At 47.5% G+C, this 17,839-nt stretch overlaps 1 protein-coding gene across 1 annotated transcript in view; it reads left to right on the forward strand.

The window, feature by feature from the left end:
- Positions 1-17,839, forward strand: part of LOC147031292 (POU domain, class 2, transcription factor 1-like) — a 244,250-nt gene that overhangs the window by 58,270 nt on the left and 168,141 nt on the right. Inside the window, exons 3-4 of the mRNA XM_085871924.1 lie at positions 17,528-17,610; positions 17,747-17,818. Of these exons, the coding sequence (XP_085728050.1) occupies positions 17,528-17,610; positions 17,747-17,818 (155 nt within the window). The remainder of the gene's footprint in view (positions 1-17,527; positions 17,611-17,746; positions 17,819-17,839) is intronic.

Below are 17,839 nucleotides of genomic sequence, written 5' to 3' on the forward strand. Positions count from 1 at the left end.
ATCAGTTATGTGGTTTGGCAGCCATATTGTTTTTAACATTAAAACCTTCAAAAATCTTCTCCAGAATGGCTTGACAGATCGAGGGGAAACTTCACCCACGTGTTCCCCAAGCCTTGGGGATACCATGGTGTTCACGAATAACTAAGAGATCACATGGTCTGGCTGCCACATTGGATTGAACAGAAATGTTAAAAAAAAATTATTTATCTTGAACCGCTTCATCTATTGATGTGAAACATCACAATTTTGATCTTGTCATGGGGAATATATTGTTATGGAAATGGCCCTTGGTAGGCTACTAAATATAGGATTAGCTTGGATCCCCCATTAAATGTATGTTTAGTTAGGCTGTTCGGTAAATGGATGTTGCATGTGTGTCGGGAGGTGTAGGATGCATGTTTATTGTTCGTACAGTGGTGGTGTGCCACGGGCTTCTTCCTTCCTTCCTTCCCCTCTCCGGACGAGGCCCCGCCCAGTCGGCTGAGAGGGAGTGGCCAAAAAGAGGAAGTAAAACTCAGGGGAGGAGTTTTGTCGGCTTCGTAAAGGGGAGGAGCGAGCGAACGAAAAAGAAACTGTGGTGAAACTGTGAGCGCCGAGGTGACACCGATCGGCTGTACACGGGACAGCTGTCTGTTTTTCGTGAGGAACGAGCCGAAAGAATGGCAGGGAAGGCAACAGAGAAACGACGAGTGTCTTGTCGCGATCTGCTGGATGAGCAGGGGCTTCGAGGCGAGCGAGAAAAGGAAAGGCAGTGGTGAATCGGCCGGGAGAGAAAACTGGACCTGAGGGTCGAGTCTGCCATCGGCCGAGAAAGAAAAGGTGGAACTGAGAAACGACTGGTGGGAGTCGTGATCTGCTGTGTAGGGGATGGCTGTGTCTGTCTGCGATCTGCTTCGTGAAGGAGGCAGGAGAAACAACTAGAGGCTGCCTGCACGTGGAGTGGGCGATCGACTTTCATGAGAAGGTCCTCGACACGTTTGTCGATCTGCCTGCCGGAGCCCAAACACCTCGATTTGGTCTTGTCTGGTGAACAGGCCAGGCCTGGATTTGTATGCTGGACCTTGTGAAAAGCCAGCTGGAGCATACCACCGTGGACCTTTCCCTCTGGTACAGTCGACTTCGCAGGGTCTGAACGTGCGAGAGTGCGTGCGTGAGGTCTGTGACAAAAGGGCGTGCGCCATTTTGCCACGCGGCGTGTTCGAGCTGGGGGCTCGAATCTGTGGACATCGGCTTGTTACGAGCGACATTTCGTGTTTTTGACACTTTCCTCTCGTCCATGAGACATCACCAAGTACTCTGTCTTGCATGCATGCTGTCTGTCTGTCTTGTCTGCATGTTGTTTAAGGCATATCTCGGTAGGGACCCCCTCAAAACCTGTAGTCCGTAGTTCCCTCGTTAAGAACAGTTTAAAGATTGTTAACAAAAACATTGTCGTGAATATTTTGCTTGTGTTGTGCTCCCCGATGTTCCCCAATAAATCTGGTTGGTTCGTATGTAGTTGCCGCTATGGATTAATTCGTGTCGCGTCGAGGAACGATCCGTTCGATTGGTATACAAAACCAAAATGGTTACAGACTGGCAGAAAATGCTCAGCATCTGACAAATCCAGTCTGTAACCGGGGTTCTATTTCTCCAACTGGTAAGGTCCAGGATTACGTTGGTATCGCGTTTGAAGACGTGTAACCCGAGACCTGTGCCGAGCCAGCCGGCATTGTAAACCCCGGAGACGGCCGGAGTGTGTTGAGAATCCCTCCGTCGCTGAATCCTTAACAATATGGTTACGGCTGTGGAAATTCGCAGACCACCATAAAGTACCTTAGATCAGTTATGACGATAAGTATATGTGTAGTTAGAATCCCCACCGTTGTTTAGAGGGAATTTCCGTGTTCACAGGGCTGCGATCCTTTGAGATAGCCGTTTTTCTTTTGCTGTCGTTATTTTGGACCAATCATCCCCCAACAACCAAATCACCACCACCAACACCCTTCCCAAACAACCACAGCAAACTCCCACCACCTTCGCCTTTCAACCGAACGTCGTGCCATGGGTTGTGAATGGGATCCTTTCAAAGAAGAAATCGGATCAGGAATCATTCACGCCCACTTTTCATCCATCCAATGGCTGAGCATCAGGTGGTGTAGCCCCGCCTCCAAACCCGCTGTGATCCACAAATTTACATATGCACTCCTCCCCCGGCCTATATAAGCACGAGCACAACGCAGCTCAAGGCAGTCTGGAGGGGTCGGAGAATAGGACGGAGCTCGAAGAGGCAGACGGCGGCAGTGTCGGTGGGGCAGAGTCGGGAGACGGAGCTCGAAGCTGAAGTCTTAAGGCAGACGGGGGCCGATCGACGGAGAGGAAGGAGCTCGGAGCTCAGGTCGAAGTTGATGGCCGAGGAGGGCGAGTTGCTGAGTGGAGCAGGCACGCGGAGGAGGGCTCAGAGGCGAACCGGAGGGCTGAGTGGGGACCGCTGCCGGAGAAGGGGCGTAGTGGAGGCCACAGCCAAGAGGAGTTTGCCGGAGCCAGTGCGGTCCAGAGCATCAACTCGTTGGACAGAGCGTCAGCAATTCCCCTCTGCCTTACCGAGCTCCGCGCTAAGAAAGCGCCGGTAACCCCGTCCGTTCCCTCCCCAACCGTGGTGCCGACGATGAAACACGTGCCTGCGCAGAGAATGCCGGAGAGAGCTCACCGGCCACGCCAGGGGCACGAAGCCAGGCGCAGCTACGCTGACATTGCGGCTTGCCCGCCATCGCGCAACGAGGGCGCGGGCAAGACCCTTCGATCTAGTGGAACTGGCCACTCATCCAGGTTCCATGGACCTGTCTGCCACCCTTGCCTTTGAGGGTGGCTTTTTCCTTTGATTTTGTGTAAATGCATGTGGTGGCGCCGTCTTATAAGTAGAATTGTTTAAGTGTATGTGTGGAATAAAGACACGTTATTCGGTTGTAATTCTTCATTTGCTTGCTTGACTGTTCTTATACGTGCATGATTTTCTGAATGGCTGTAAAATACGTGCTTGTCTGAGTGTGCAATAAATGTGCTTGTTGAACTGTTCCCCGTTTCGTTGCGTCCTTTCCCTTGTTTGAAAGTTCCATCTTGCATCACGGAAGGAATTGGTAGAGGGGTGTCAGCACCCGTTAAATAATCACATCCGTCGGGGTCGGCGATAACACCGCTCGGTTATCACTGAAGCACGGAACGGACCGCTTAAGTGGTTCGTGTCCTAGGCCGGCCAGCGGCGAGGTACGATCGCCCGGTTAACTACTCGCGCAGGTACTTAGGTAGGTCGAGTTTGGCGAACAACCCCATCCTGCACGGGTGGCCGATTGGCACGATTGTGGTGTGGTCAAAAGACCCACCCGTGACTAGCTCCTGGTGGTAGTTCCAAGGAGGGTCACGACCGAATTGTCCGTTCCGGTGGGCGACGCGGTCGCGATTCGAGTTACGTGGCCGATCGCATGCCGGGCGGACCGAAATTCGTAACACTGGTGCACAGGAGTGTGGGATTCAAATCCACCTCGGTCTCCAAATAAATTCACGGGAGTCGGATCAGGGGTGTGTGAAGCGAACCCCCCCCCCCATTCCCCCAAATTACGAGCGAGTTAAAAAAAAAATTTAATCCCTTCCGAGAAATAAGATGGCGTTTCAAGGCGAGCGGGTGCCGGGTGGATTAGATATGTGTAGTAATGTAGAATCCAGGCCCGGGACGGTTCTTTTTGTAATTATAATCCATGGGGGAGCTCACCCTCGTATACTGAGCGTGGACTTTGCCAGCAAACGGAGTCGCACGATAGCGGCACTGCCGCATCTCAGCGCAACACGGAGCGGGCTGCTATTAATGCCACAGGGCCACTTGACACGAGTCAGCTCATAACAATTTTGCTGGCAGGAATGAAAAAAAATGCGTGCGATTTGATGGATTGCATGGATGCGCATACGAAGGCATTCAGGAGCGATATGCAAAGCCTGCAGGCGGGCATAATGGCATTTGCATGCAACGAAGTGCGGACAACGGAGTGCAAAATGGCGACGCCACGTGTTGGAGCGAACAAGCTGGGAGGGAGTGCAACGGCTGTCCTCCCGCGATGGAAGCGGGGGAGGACGAAATAATTCGGGAGACGTGTTGGACAAGAGTCGTGACGGAGAAAGTAATGGTCACCAAGAGGGCAAAATTAAATGGGGTGACTGAAATGTATAAAACGAGACACGTAGAGACGATGAAGATAATGGATGAGATAAAAGCAATAACAGAGACGCGGTAGATGGAAACGGTAGAGGAGAGACTACACGATAAAGACGGGGTACAAGACGAACACACACAGAGGTAGCGAGGCTTAATGGCGGTGAGCTGGCGGACTGTTTGGTGACCTGGTGCAAGCAGCTGGATAGCCTCCTTCGGGAACGGAGGGAGACACTATTCTCCCTTGAAGCTGATCTCGACCAGGTGAGTTCAGTCGTGCCAAGCGGAGTAGAGGGGGCGAGTGCTGTGGACAGGTGCACACGAAGCTTGGGGGGTATGGAGGCCCCGGGAGCCCTCGAGGTGACCCGATTTCCCCAGTTTGATTGTCCCGGTGTGTGTGGTGAAAGGTGTGAGTGCGCCCCCATGTGTGAGTGGTGTGGTCACGAGTGTGCCGGAGTGCGTGCTTCCCAGCGCGCCGTGTGTGCAAGAACCATGGTGTGTGAGAGGGACAGCGTGTGTGAGGTCGCTGTGTGTAAGGGAGATGACGGTGGGTATGCGTGAACATGCAGCCGTGTCTCCCGGTGTGAGTGGTATGGCGCGGTGTGTGAGTCTCATGACACACAGGAGTGCGTGTGTGGAATGGAGCTTGAGCGCGAGAGTGCGACGGAGACAACGGCGGCAGATAGACAAGGGCCGAGTAGCGGCCATAGCTGTAATGGGAACCACGCCGGGTTTACCCAGCAGCGAGCGCGGGGTCCGTGCCGTGCAGCACACGAGGCCGCCACGTGCGCGCTTGCGGGAGTGAAACCCGGTCCAGAAACGCACACGGTGGATGTTGCCGATCCCACGGATGGACAAAAGGTAGGCTGGACAACGGATTTGGACCGGATGGGTTCTCCACGCGGACGTGTGTGTGAAGCTCCGACGGGCAGAGCCCATGTGTTCGTGTGGGGAACCCATCGAAACGCGAGGCTTGTTTTGCTTTTAATGCGCAGAGTGGTCATGGCTGCACGTAGGGTTGGAATCCGGCAGGAGGGGTATCCCTGCCGGACGGTACCGTCTAAGGAGGGACGAGGTGCACGAACAGCGGCCATTACGTCCCGCAAAAGGAGCGCAGGTTGCGAGTTGCCGCGCTGGTTCTGCGCAATGAAAAAAAAAAAGTTGAGCAAAGCAAGCCTCGCTTTGGGTGAACAAAATTCCCTGGGCAAGGGGTGGAAGATCCCCTTTGCCTGGGCACAGGATGGAACTAGTTAGGGGGAAGGGTTGGCATAGTGAGACCGACTTCATTGGGCAAGGGGTAAGTCCTCATGGAGTCTGTGGAATGGATTAGTTGGAGGGATTGTAGTGCAGATTTAGGATGGGAAAAATGACAATTCGGAGACAGTGACAGACTGTGGATGTGTAGAGGGGACGTAGCTTAGCTACGTAGTGCTAAAAGGAACGTGCTGTAGTGTAAAGGACGACGAGGGAGCACGAGATAGTTAGGGGAAGTAGTGAGCAGGATGGCAGGATTCAGCGATGTGTGAGTTGAGAAGTGTGGAAAGGAAAATGTACTTGTTGAGTGAGTGAGGCCAGCGGGTCTGAGTGAATGGAGTGATTGGGGAATGCATGGTGCGATGAGTGATTGGGGGGGAGGAGTGATTCCTGCCCAAGGGACCCCGGGGTCAGAGTAATGTGAGTTAGGGAGCTCGTCAAATTGACAAAAATGGAGGTTGTTTTGTTGTTGGTGTGAATGTAGGCTCGAAACCCGCTTGGAGGGGTGCAGGAGCCCTGTTGACGGGCTGGGAGCATGGCTGCGAAAGGTGAGTATCGCTGAGTGGGTACCCCGGGCACCAGGCTAGTCGGCCACGGTAGGCCAAGGGTCCACTGGGGGCTGGGATAGTGTAGTGGGCATGGGTGACCCGCTGATGCGGGGCCCGGGGCGCCATAGGCCGCGTGGGCAGTGCGTGGGCACGGTTGACCCTCGGAAAGGGGCCCGGGGTGCCAGTCTGCCACGTGAGTGTTGAGGGGGAATTGCCAGGGAGGGCACTCCCCGGTGTTTAGGGAGCTGGTCGGCTCGGAGGCAGTGTCGTGCCCGGGGGTGCCATTGTTGGAGAATCTGCAGAGGGTAGTTCCTGCCAAGGGAGCCACGCGTCCCAGCTGTGAGACCGTGTGAGGGCACGGGAAGAAAATTGGGGGGCATGGCCCGAAATTTGAGAGGACACCAACACAGGCAACGGGAATCTTGGTTGTTAGAACCGAGTTTAAGCGAGAGGTGCTTGTTGAAAGCCCCAGAGTAGTTTAAAAGTTAAATGGATAGGGTAGATTAGGAAGTGTACCCCTCCGCACCATCCATCCCTTCGCTCTCGTTGTGGGCCGCTGGACCCACTTTGGGTTGGATCGCTGAAGTCTGAGGTGGCCTTTCTGAGGCTTCATAGGGCCTCGACACAGGACGCTAGCTCTCCCTCATTCCCCTCCATGATGAGAATGTAGGGGTTGGGAGTAGACTAGGAGACAGGATAGGTTAGCCTGACAGAGACAGTAAAGGGGGTTAGGAGACTATTTATAGTGGCGGAAGTAAAAATAAAAATAAAAACAAAAAAATAAGTTGGGGCTAAATTGGTTTTGACAAATTAAGGGGTGGGTATGGACAGAGACAGGCAAAGGCGATAGGTTGGGAGGGAGACAGTAGGGTAGGTCCGAGCCCACCTTCCGAGTGGCCAGCACCACCGCACTCCCTCCACGAACCTCCGTTTCAAGGCAAGAGGCTGGCCACTTCGTCTGCTGGCTGTGGTTGCTTCGAGGCCTGTGCCGGCCACTTCATCGGCTGGCTGTTTTGTTGCAAGGCCTACGCCGGCCACGTCGTCTGACGGCTGTTTTTGCTTCAAGGCCTGTGTCGGTCGATCTTCTGCCAGCTTTTTGCTACAACAGCCCTGTTTTGCCATGCCTTGCCTGCCCACCTTTGCCATCCATGCCTACTGCCCATGTCCACCAGCCCCGTTCTGTTTTGCATTCCCCCCCCCCCCACTTTTTTGTTCAATGCCTTGTGCGCCAGGATCACCGCACAAATTTGCTGGGACTGCCCTGATGGCAGCTGCAACACGGGCCTGCACCGGTGGCACGTGCATTGTTCATTGCGTGTGTCACTTGAGCTGACACGGAGACTGCATTTGCGCAGCTCGTGCGCCGTTGTGTTAGCTGCCTCCATTTCCGAGGAGGAGGTCTTGGACTGCGTGTGAGCAGCCGGCCACGTTCCCTGGACCTGCATTGCATGAGCCAGAGACTGCGTGCAAGCAGTCTGGCTCCCTGCTAACTTCTTTTCTCTTTGCAGAGTCCATCGATCCTGGGCCATGGAATAGTGTAAATTATAAGGTTAAGGGTAAGTTGTGTATTGTATATGAGTGCGCCCCCGGCATGTATGTCATAGCGCCGGCAATTTATTTAAGTCGTCTGTATGAGTGGGTTTGTTCAGTTAGTTACTCAACCCGTAAGTTATTTATTTTGGGACACAAATACACTGAATGTCGCACTCAGGGATCCGAAGGTAAAACGTACTTTGGGAGAACTACACATGATGGCACACGAAAATTCGACGACTCGGGACGAGTCTGTAAAAAAGGGAGGGGGTAGTGTTACGGCTGTGGAAATTCGCAATACACCATAAAGGAGCTTAGATCAGTTATGACGATAAGTATATGTGTAGTTGGCATCCCCACCGTTGTTTAGAGGGAATTTCCGTGTTCACAGGGCTGCGATCCTTTGAGATAGCCGTTTTTCTTTTGCTGTCGTAATTTTGGACCAATCATCCCCAAACAACCAAATCGCCACCACCAACACCCTTCCCAAACCACCACAGCAAATTCCCACCACCTTCGCCTTTCGACCGAACGTCTTGCCATGGGTTGTGAACGGGATCCTTTCAAAGAAGAAATCGGATCAGGAATCATTCACGCCCACTTTTCATCCATCCAATGGCTGAGCATCAAGTGGTGTAGCCCCGCCTCCAAACCCACTGTGATCTACAAATTTACATATGCACTCCTCCCCCGGCCGAGATAAGCACGAGCACAACGCAGCTCGAGGCAGTCTGGAGGGGTCGGAGAACAGGACGGAGCTCGAAGAGACAGACGGCGGCAGTGTCGGTGCGGCAGTGTAGGTGGGGCAGAGTCGGGAGACGGAGCTCGAAGCTGAAGTATTAAGGCAGACGGGGGCCGATCGACGGAGAGGAAGGAGCTCGGAGCTCAGATCGAAGTTGAGGGGCGAGGAGGGCGAGTTGCTGAGTGGAGCAGTGACGCGGAGGAGGGCTCAGAGGCGAACCGGAGGGCTGAGTGGGGACCGTTGCCAGAGAAGGGGCGTAATGGAGGCCACAGCCAAGAGGAGTTCGCCAGAGCCAGTGCGGTCCAGAACGTCAACTCGTTGGACGGAGCGTCAGCAATTCCCCTCTCCCTTTCCGAGCTCCGCGCTAAGAAAGCACCGGTAACCCCGTCCGTTCCCCTCCCCAACCGTGGTGCCGACGATGAAACACGTGCCTGCGCGGAGAACGCCGGAGAGAGCTCACCGGCCACGCCAGAGGCACGAAGCCAGGCGCAGCTACGCTGACATTGCGGCTTGCCCGCCATCGCGCCACGACGGCGTGGGTAAGACCCTTCGGTCTAGTGGACCTGGCCGCTCATCCAGGTTCCACGCACATTTGGTCCACGGACCTGTCTTGCCACCCTTGCCTTTGACGGTGGCTTTTTCCTTTGCTTTTCTTTAAATGCATGTGGTGGCGCCATCTTATAAGTAGAATTGTCTCGGTGTGCGTGTGGAATAAAGACACTTTATTCGGTTGTAATTCTTCATTTGCTTGCTTGACTGTTCTTATACGTGCATGATTTTCTGTATGGCTGTAAAATATGTGCTTGTCTGAGTGTGCAATAAATGTGCTTGTTGAACTGTTCCCCGTTTCGTTGCATCCTCTCCCTTGTTTGAAAGTTCCATCTTGCATCACGGAAGGAATTGGTAGAGGGGTGTAAGCACCCGGTAAATAATCACGTCCGTCGGGGCCGGCGATAACACCGCTCGGTTATCACTGAAGCACGGAACGGATCGCTTAAGCGGTTCGTGTCCTAGGCAGGCCAGCGGCGAGGTACGATCGCCCGGTTCACTACTCGCGCAGGTACTTAGGTAGGTTGAGTTTGGCGAACAACCCTATCCTGCGCGGGTGGCCGATTGGCACGATTGTGGTGTGGTCGAATGACCCACCCGTGACAAGCTCCTGGCGGTAGTTCCAAGGAGGGTCACGACCGAATTGTCCGTTCCGGTGGGCGACGCGGTCGCGATTCGAGTTACGTGGCCGATCGCACGCCGGGCGGACCCAAATTCGTAACAATATCTTTTAAATTTCAACCTGAACAGACAGAATGAATCAATATTAAGAATCTGGGTTCAGGCATTTAAATCAAACTTTGTCCAAGTATGTACAATGATGTAATAATGTGGGTGGAGGCATATATGGTGATTTTGAAGACTGCCCTTCTCGTTTCTTTTTAAAACAGAAAAATTACCAATTTTTCCCCATTAAATTTCAACCTGAACAGACAGAATGAATCAATATTAAGAATCTGGGTTCAGGCATTTAAATCAAACTTTGTCCAAGTATGTACAATGATGTAATAATGTGGGTGGAGGCATATATGGTGATTTTGAAGACTGCCCTTCTCGTTTCTTTTTAAAACAGAAAAATTACCAATTTTTCCCCATTTTTATCCTACGTTTCGAGCCGCTTTTCTATGTTCTCGCCTTAAATAGAAACTCCTTTTCTCCAAATTTTACCAATGCAAACATTCCTGAATTCTCTCTTTTGGCTTCATCTGTTTTTCTGAAATCACTCCTTTTGTCCCTGAAATGCTCCACTCTCGACTAAATATGTGACATTGCTGCAAAAACCATTATTCCAACCACTGATTTCTGTGTTTTGTAATACTCATGAATTCTGTTCCTTTTGCAATTCTTGGAAGAAGGCTAGAAAAATTTACCAAATTTGCAGGATACAATTTGTCGATCTATTACCCTGTACACCTACCCTTTCTACGACTCAAAGTGTACTTTACTTGCTTAATTCGCTCCTGCATGTACAACTACCAACATCATCCTGCCATTCCCTGACAGTTTTCTATCCATGCTGTCTGTAATATGAATCACCTGAACCTTTTCTAAGCAGCTTTCCACAATATGAAATTTTTCCAATTTTTTTTTTACAATTCTTGAATTTTCCAATTCTGAATCTGCATCTCTAATAATTTAATCTCCAACTAATATCTCGATGGTTTCTTCCTTCCTCCAATCATGCCCCCAAATCCTCCTTGCCGTTGCCAGCCTGCACCCATCCGTGCTGCTACTACCTGTCTGCACCCCTTCCGCAGTCGGGTGGTGGGGCAACAAAGAGGGTGCTTGTTTCAGTATTTCTCCCTCTTTTCTCTTTCCGATTTATTTAATTGCTCGCTGGTTGTGCCCAATTGTTGCCCCACGACCGCACTGTGGAATTAACCTTGCTCTTCCATGAGGCTCACGATTGTCAAGAAAGATATCGAGATATAACTGCTCTCTAACTTAAATATTCTTCATCACTTTTAGCAATGGCACCTATTTTGCTTCTCCCAACGCTGGATCAAAGCCTACCTTGACAGCTGAGCACCAATCATGCATTGAGAAGATTCAGGACACCATCCATTTTGGCATTTGTCACTGTCATCCTCGTAGGAAGAGAAGGCAGGCTTGGAGTAACCAATTCCTTCTCCGCTTTTGCACAACATGCTGACACGATGACCCGGCGTATATAATCATGAAGCCAATGTCATTCCATTTACATCAACCATTTTTGCTTAATTTAATTTGAACTTTTGGCTGCTGAAACAGCTTTGTGAGCAGCCTCGTAAATTGCACCTCTTCCCCATATAAATGAATGGTACTGTGGAAAGGAAAATATTAATTGAAGCCTGAAAATAACTTCGATCTTCTTCGTCTTATTCAATTCTGTCAGCTACTGTGAGCAGGGAGAAAACTGACTCATGATTGGAAAAATGCATTTTATCCTCAGATTTTGAAAAGCCTGTGACCTTGCAAGCATATTCAATTTTTTTGTTTTGACGAAAATATGAATCACTGAATTATTTCAGAGTGCCAGCTTAGCCCACTTAACTTTTCATTGGTCATCAAAGGTTGGGAATTTAAAATGGATGCATTCATGTTCCTGTCTTTACCACTCGGGTGCTCAAACTAGATGTAGAGGTGTTTGTCTTCCAGTGACTGCTGACTGTCCTTTCCATACAATGCCAAAGATGTAGTAGAAGTACAGCTCACTCGAATAATAGTCTTGACCTATTGAAGATTTGAAAAGTGTCAATTTTTGCATCATATCAAAGCATAGTGTTCGCGAATTTTCAGCTGTGTTTAGGTCATAGAAATCCCTCGCTCATCGTCTTTGAAGGATGAAAGAAGCTGCTTGAATGCATCTCATCATCATCTGTCAGATTTGGGTCCTTCATTCACAGTTTAACTCACACAGGTTGCACATGTATCCTTTGCAGGATGACCAAAACTGAGGTTGAATCTATGATAGAAGACACTGTAGTAAAGTGAGTAAATGACTTGAACATTTTTTTTTTCTTTCTTTTTTTGGAATAAAAGCTGGTGCATTTTCTTAACACGAGTCAATCAGAAGATATGTCTTGCCAGGAGCCCAAACAGTGTGCGCAGTGTCTTGCTCTGCAGATGGATGATGTGATGTGCTGAGCTATCATTTTATTCTTCCATTCATACTCCTCTGGATTCTGTGTTCCACCTCGGTGCTCTGGCGAGGAGCAGCATGCTGAACGTCGTTTTATGAAATGCAGGACGCAGGGCTCATGCTTATACGTTCAAGGAACCAATATCTCAAGAATGTTTTTTTTTTTTAGTTAACTACCACGACAATGATATTGCATGTTTAGACCTAATATGATGTTATATATTCTAAAATTAATATCATAATTGAGAAAAGTTGAGCGTGCATTTTCTCGAAATTATACCTGGATTTTAAAGGAAGGAAGAAATAATAAAAATCGGTCCTTGAGTGAGTCGGAACCGTGAGATTATTTTTTCAACCGACGCTTGGCATTTTCTTCGATTTGTTTCTGTTTCTAATTTTAATTACTTAAAATAATACAAAATTTCGAAGATATTGCCAAATATTTTATTTTATTTTTCATGAACAGAAAATCCAAACCTCAAACCCATTCCCAAAGAGTTTACCGTTAAGTGGGTATTTGTGCTGACCAAGGCAGTGTCTTGATGTTTGTTTTTTTTTTTCTCCTTCCTGCAAAAGCCATAAGAACAGAATGCAGTGACATCCCACATGCAGGTGTCATGTGCAGTAGAAGAGGGGGGACTGCTCAAAGCCCTTATGCCCTTTGGATTCTCTGCTTTGGTGGAGTGTTGGGTGAAGCCTGGATCTGACATGCAAATGATGAACCACTAATGCTTAATTGACGAGACTAACAAAGCTAGCTCCTGATAGGGTCACATCTGTCGAGGATACCCTCATATACAGCCCTTGACTTCAAATCGAATCGAACGATGGTTTTATTTCTTCCAATGTTTTGTGGGAATAATCCAAATTGCACATGGTTTACATAAAATGAACATGCAGAGTATAAAAAGGTACAAAAATCTGAAATGTGCATACAAATTGGTGTAACAAGTGAAACATTGCTAAATTGCTTCTTATTATCAACATACATAGTCAAATAAAAAAAAAAAAAACAACAAGAATCGATAATAATACAACACAAGTTTTTTGTTTTTTTTACAAGATATGTCCATCATACATTCATTTTATTGCACATTTACAACAACAAACAAGGAGAACACAATAAAATCAAATTTAATATTTTGACATTATGAGGACCACCATGAATACAAACAATGGAAATAAAATCAGGAGTATACAAGAATAATAAAAAGAAGAACAGGTATTAGCAACAACGATGCTTGAGGATGTACGAATTTGACAATATCAGGATAAAAATATATTGCACTCACTCGAGGTATTGACTTTAATACGATATATAACGTGCAAATAAGAAGTCGGTCCTATTCTCTCCTTGCATATCATAATAAGGACATGAAAAAGGAGGGCGGGGCGGAGGGGGGGAGCGAAATAGAAGAAGATAAAGAAGAAAGAAGGAAAATAGAAAAGAAAGGCGAAGGAAGAAAAATGAGGACGAGTAGAATGTAAGTTTGGGGAGAAGCAGGAAACTAAATCAAAAAGAAGAATGGCTAAACAGAGTGGAAATTATCTCTAAATCGGGGTCAATGTTGGTACCGGTGTGATTCTCGACAATTGTAATAGTTTGATTGTAATAGTTGTAGTCTGTTAAGATATAACTACTCATTACAAAACGTTGAATATTTCACATTTATAAAGTCAACTTAGTTGCAAAAGTTTATCAAACATTGCTCACAGCTATTACACTGATCGAATGTCTTTGCTTAAGGGGCTGTCACACCTTGACGTTTTAGCCAGCGTATGCCGACGTATGAAAAATTTGGCGAATACGCTGGCACACGTCGAATACGTTATGGGTAAGTTTTGTATACGTTAAGAGCACGCTGGCATACGTCGTAGTTCGCTGAGCTCGTCGACAAATTTTAAGCATGCTCAAAATTTTTCGACGTATCCCAGCGTATGACTCACATGCTCCGCATACGCTGGCCAGAAGTTGTAGGCGCATTATGCGATCGTTGACACACGTCACTTGTAAGTTACTCATAAGTCGAAATACGTCGAGGTAATGTTTAGCGTACCCGAAACTTATTTCTAACCTATGAGTAACGTGCTTTGAACCTATGTGCAACTTATCTCCAATGCATATTGACGTATGTAGATGTATTTGACATCTTCCGGATGACCACAGAACTTACTGAACATGTTTCTAACTTACAGCTACCATATAATGGCGTATTGGCAGCGTTTATGGGAATTGGTATATAAAATGGGCTTCACAGGAGGAACCGGTCAGTGTTCCAGACTCCATGTTTTTTTTTTTCTTGTTTTTTCTTTGGCATGATGGTGATGTTGACACTTCGATTTCTAGTGCGGTTATGATTTGAATCGTCGAGCGGCAGCCTTTTAATAGGCTACGCCACGTGATCGTCGGCGATACTCTGCCGTGCACTATGCATAAGTTAGACTATCATTGGGCATAAGTTGTGAACGCCGACCACACGCTAAGCATTCGTTGGTATAAGTTATCTATAAGTTAATACGTTATGCATACGTCCAACTCGTTAATATATGCCCAAAACTGAAAAAAACATCAATAGTTCAGCGTACGCCAGCGTTTTAGATAAATTTTGATACGTTGCCATACGCTGGATAAATCGTCAAGGTGTGACAGGGGCTTTACATGGATTTTTTTTTCTGGGGAGGTCCACCATCAAGGTGCTATACTTCTGGTGGTTCATTATACGATCTTCAGTTGTCAGTTTTCAGCATCTTGCTCGATTCTGTGATTTCATGCAATTGGCATGACTCGGGCCCCCGCCAGAATGGCGTTTTCTCTTTTCCAACTCCTAGGCACAGCTCATCAACTTCTTGCACATCTTACTGACGGATGTTTCTATTATTAGCTCCAAAACATGGTTGAAATCTTTCATTGTCTGTATTTTCCAGAGGTATTCACACATCACTCCCTAATACGATGGGTACAACCATTTTGAATGTGTACCTGATGCTGATTGGCTGACATGAAGTACCAATGACATAATTGGATTCTGCACTTTATTTTGTACCATATCCTTATGCTGCGTGGACTGTGCTTCCCTCCTGACGGACCTCCGGTATCTTTCTTGTTCATGTTGCTGCGTTTGAGCCCTGGGAGTAACTGTTGAATTCCATCTGTCCGGGTTCTTCCCGACATCTTTGTTCTTTGTTTGTTCCTTTCGCACTTCTTTTAACTTTTATTAATTTATTTTTCGTAATTCTCTTTATTCATTCTAATTCTTGCTTTTTCTTCTCTTTCACATCTTTTACTCTCTATTCCTTTCTTTCTTTATGTATATGTTAGGGTTAGTTTATGTATAAAGTGAATTCTTGCAGAAATGTTTCTGTAAGGCTCCCTTGGCTGTGCTTGGATGGGTTTGAGGGTTGTAGAGTAGCGGCTGAAACCCGAATCCTATCCAGGTTCCTCCTGATGACTCCATCTTTGCTCTTTACTTCTTTGGGTTTCTTCTTGGTCTTCTGTTTCATTTGAAACAAGGCAGTTTTTCTGTATTAAACGACAAGGCATTTGCAGTGTATCAAGTACAACATGTTGCTTTGCATACATCGACTACCATCGAGCATACCAAAACTTGGAATTGGTATTTATCGTGTTTTAGATCGTACTTTTCACGCATTTCTATGTTGTTGTTGTTTTTTTTCCTCACCAGTATTGTCCTGCATTTAATGTTTTGTTTAATCATCAACAAGCAATAAAGTGCCTGTATATCATCGGCAATGGCAAATGTATCTTTTTGTGTTGCATGAGCAGTTACCCACCAGGCAAAACAGTCTTCTGCAAGATACATTGTGTAACTCTTTCATCAATATCTGTAATTCAGTGGAAATCCTCATTTGAAATTGTGTAACATTTGATTCAGATAGAGAGCCATCTATTTGTTCCAAATATATGCACAATCATCAGGTGGATGGTGGTTGGTCATACGAGATAAGGAAGGTAAGTGAGGATGGATTTATTTTCTTATCATTAACACCATCGGGAAAGGGTCCAGCCCAAAAATCAAGAGGGGGGGGGGTCCCCTGGGTGTAAAAGCAAAGTCAGAAGATGGGAAAATATCATTGGGATGGGGTTGCCACGATTGTTGGTGTCAAGTAAAGCAAAGAGGGGATGAGGGACTTCAGGGAACTTTTCAGACAAACAAAAAGCTTTGCAATGCAAACTAATGGCCTCGGAAGGACCTCCCAGAATCCCGTGCTCGGTGCATCTCCAGTCATGAGCTGGCAGGGAAAGGGACCTGAAATCACGTGCCAGATGAGGCAGCCTCCCGGGATGCTACACCTGGGCTCTGGCCGATACCTTTGTTCTGTTTCTGGTGGCAAGCCTGTGGGAACATCCACTCTGACGTTACCCTCGAGCAGGCACTGCAGAAACAGGAACTCAACCTGCAAGATAGAAGCCTCTCCCCTCCCTCCTGAATTGAAAGAATTGAAAAATGCAATGGGTCAAGAAGAAAGGAGAGTGTCAGAAGACTGGAGAGAGAGAAGTAAAAGCATCTTGGTGAGGAACAGGATTGGTGGAAAGGGGGAGAACGGTCATGTAGACAGTGTACGTCAGCCTGGGGTTCTTAAATACAGTATTGCTATATTTGCAGTAAAAATAAACATTTATCCTGCTTCGTTTGATGTCTTCCCTTTCATTCATCTAACTTTCTTTCATCATCATTTTCCCGTTGTCCTTGGTTTTGGTAACTCAAGTCGAGACATGTTTAACAGGCCAACAGCTCTGTTTTCTTTTTCTTTGTTCGTATGCAACACAACGCTGTGGGGTAACATCATTGTCTGAGGGCATGGCTGTGCCGCTAATGCAATGCTCTCTTCTGGTTAGGGCAGGAATTTGGAATTTGGCCATGGTGCCAGAGATAGCTTGCCTACTCTTCGGGGAAGACAGAGTGAGATCTTTAACGTCCAGCAACGATTGCTAGCAGACGAGACGCCTAACGTCCATCCATGGGACGGCACGCACATTGATGAATCACCCTGCCTGTGAACCACCAGGATGACAGCCGATAGCTGAGGCGGGATTCCAACCCAAGAGAAACAACTTCGAGGTGAGTGTGCGTCCTGTTAGCCCGAGCAGCTCTGTGTCAGCAGATGGGACAGAGAGATAATTTACCATCTTTGGTACTGTATGATTTGAGATCCTGTATCCCCTTTCACCCAAAATGTGAAAAGGTTACCAATGAATGATCTGTTTTTGACCACATGTAAAACAAATTTCTCAGTGTGACATCAAACGTGATTTAAATGTTTGATTTGGCATTGTGTGCCAAGAAGGGTCACATCTTTGCTTCCATCCTCAGAAAGGTGTCCTCACTGCTCGACAGGGACACGTCCTTGTCCAGAGTCATGTCTCGATAGATTGGCACTGAGAGGGCTCGTACCTCGTGTCATTGTTATTCCTCAGAAATGTTTCATTCTCCAATGAATTTGTTGTTCCATCAAATGTATTCAAGTCAAAATGTAACCTGCTGTTGATTTGATTTAGAAATTGTTTTAATAATTTTTTGGGGAATTTTTAAAAAGTTTTTCAAAAGTGACATTTTGTGTGTGAACAAATTGTGTTTCAGGCAAAGAAAGGAATGGAGTAGATCTGCACAGGCAAATAATCACCCCAGCACAGGCCCAAGCAATTTTGGGTCACTTTCAACAGGTATATAATGCTGATTCTATTGTTTTAAGGACCGTTGTGTAGTCATCATTGCCTTAGCTTGAACACCAAACTTCAGTCCACACAAGAACTTGAAGACATGTCTAACTTCACGATCCGATCTCTTCGTTACCTGAAGGTGCAATTTGGAGCTGCCCTGCAATCGGCGGCTGCCGCACAGTCTTTGCACACCCCTTCCTTGAACTTGCAGGTACCTTTACGCATTGTACAA

Source organism: Eptatretus burgeri, chromosome 2, assembly GCF_056783735.1.
Source record: "Eptatretus burgeri isolate ZD-2024b chromosome 2, Ebu_testis_v1, whole genome shotgun sequence".
NCBI lineage: Eukaryota > Metazoa > Chordata > Myxini > Myxiniformes > Myxinidae > Eptatretus > Eptatretus burgeri.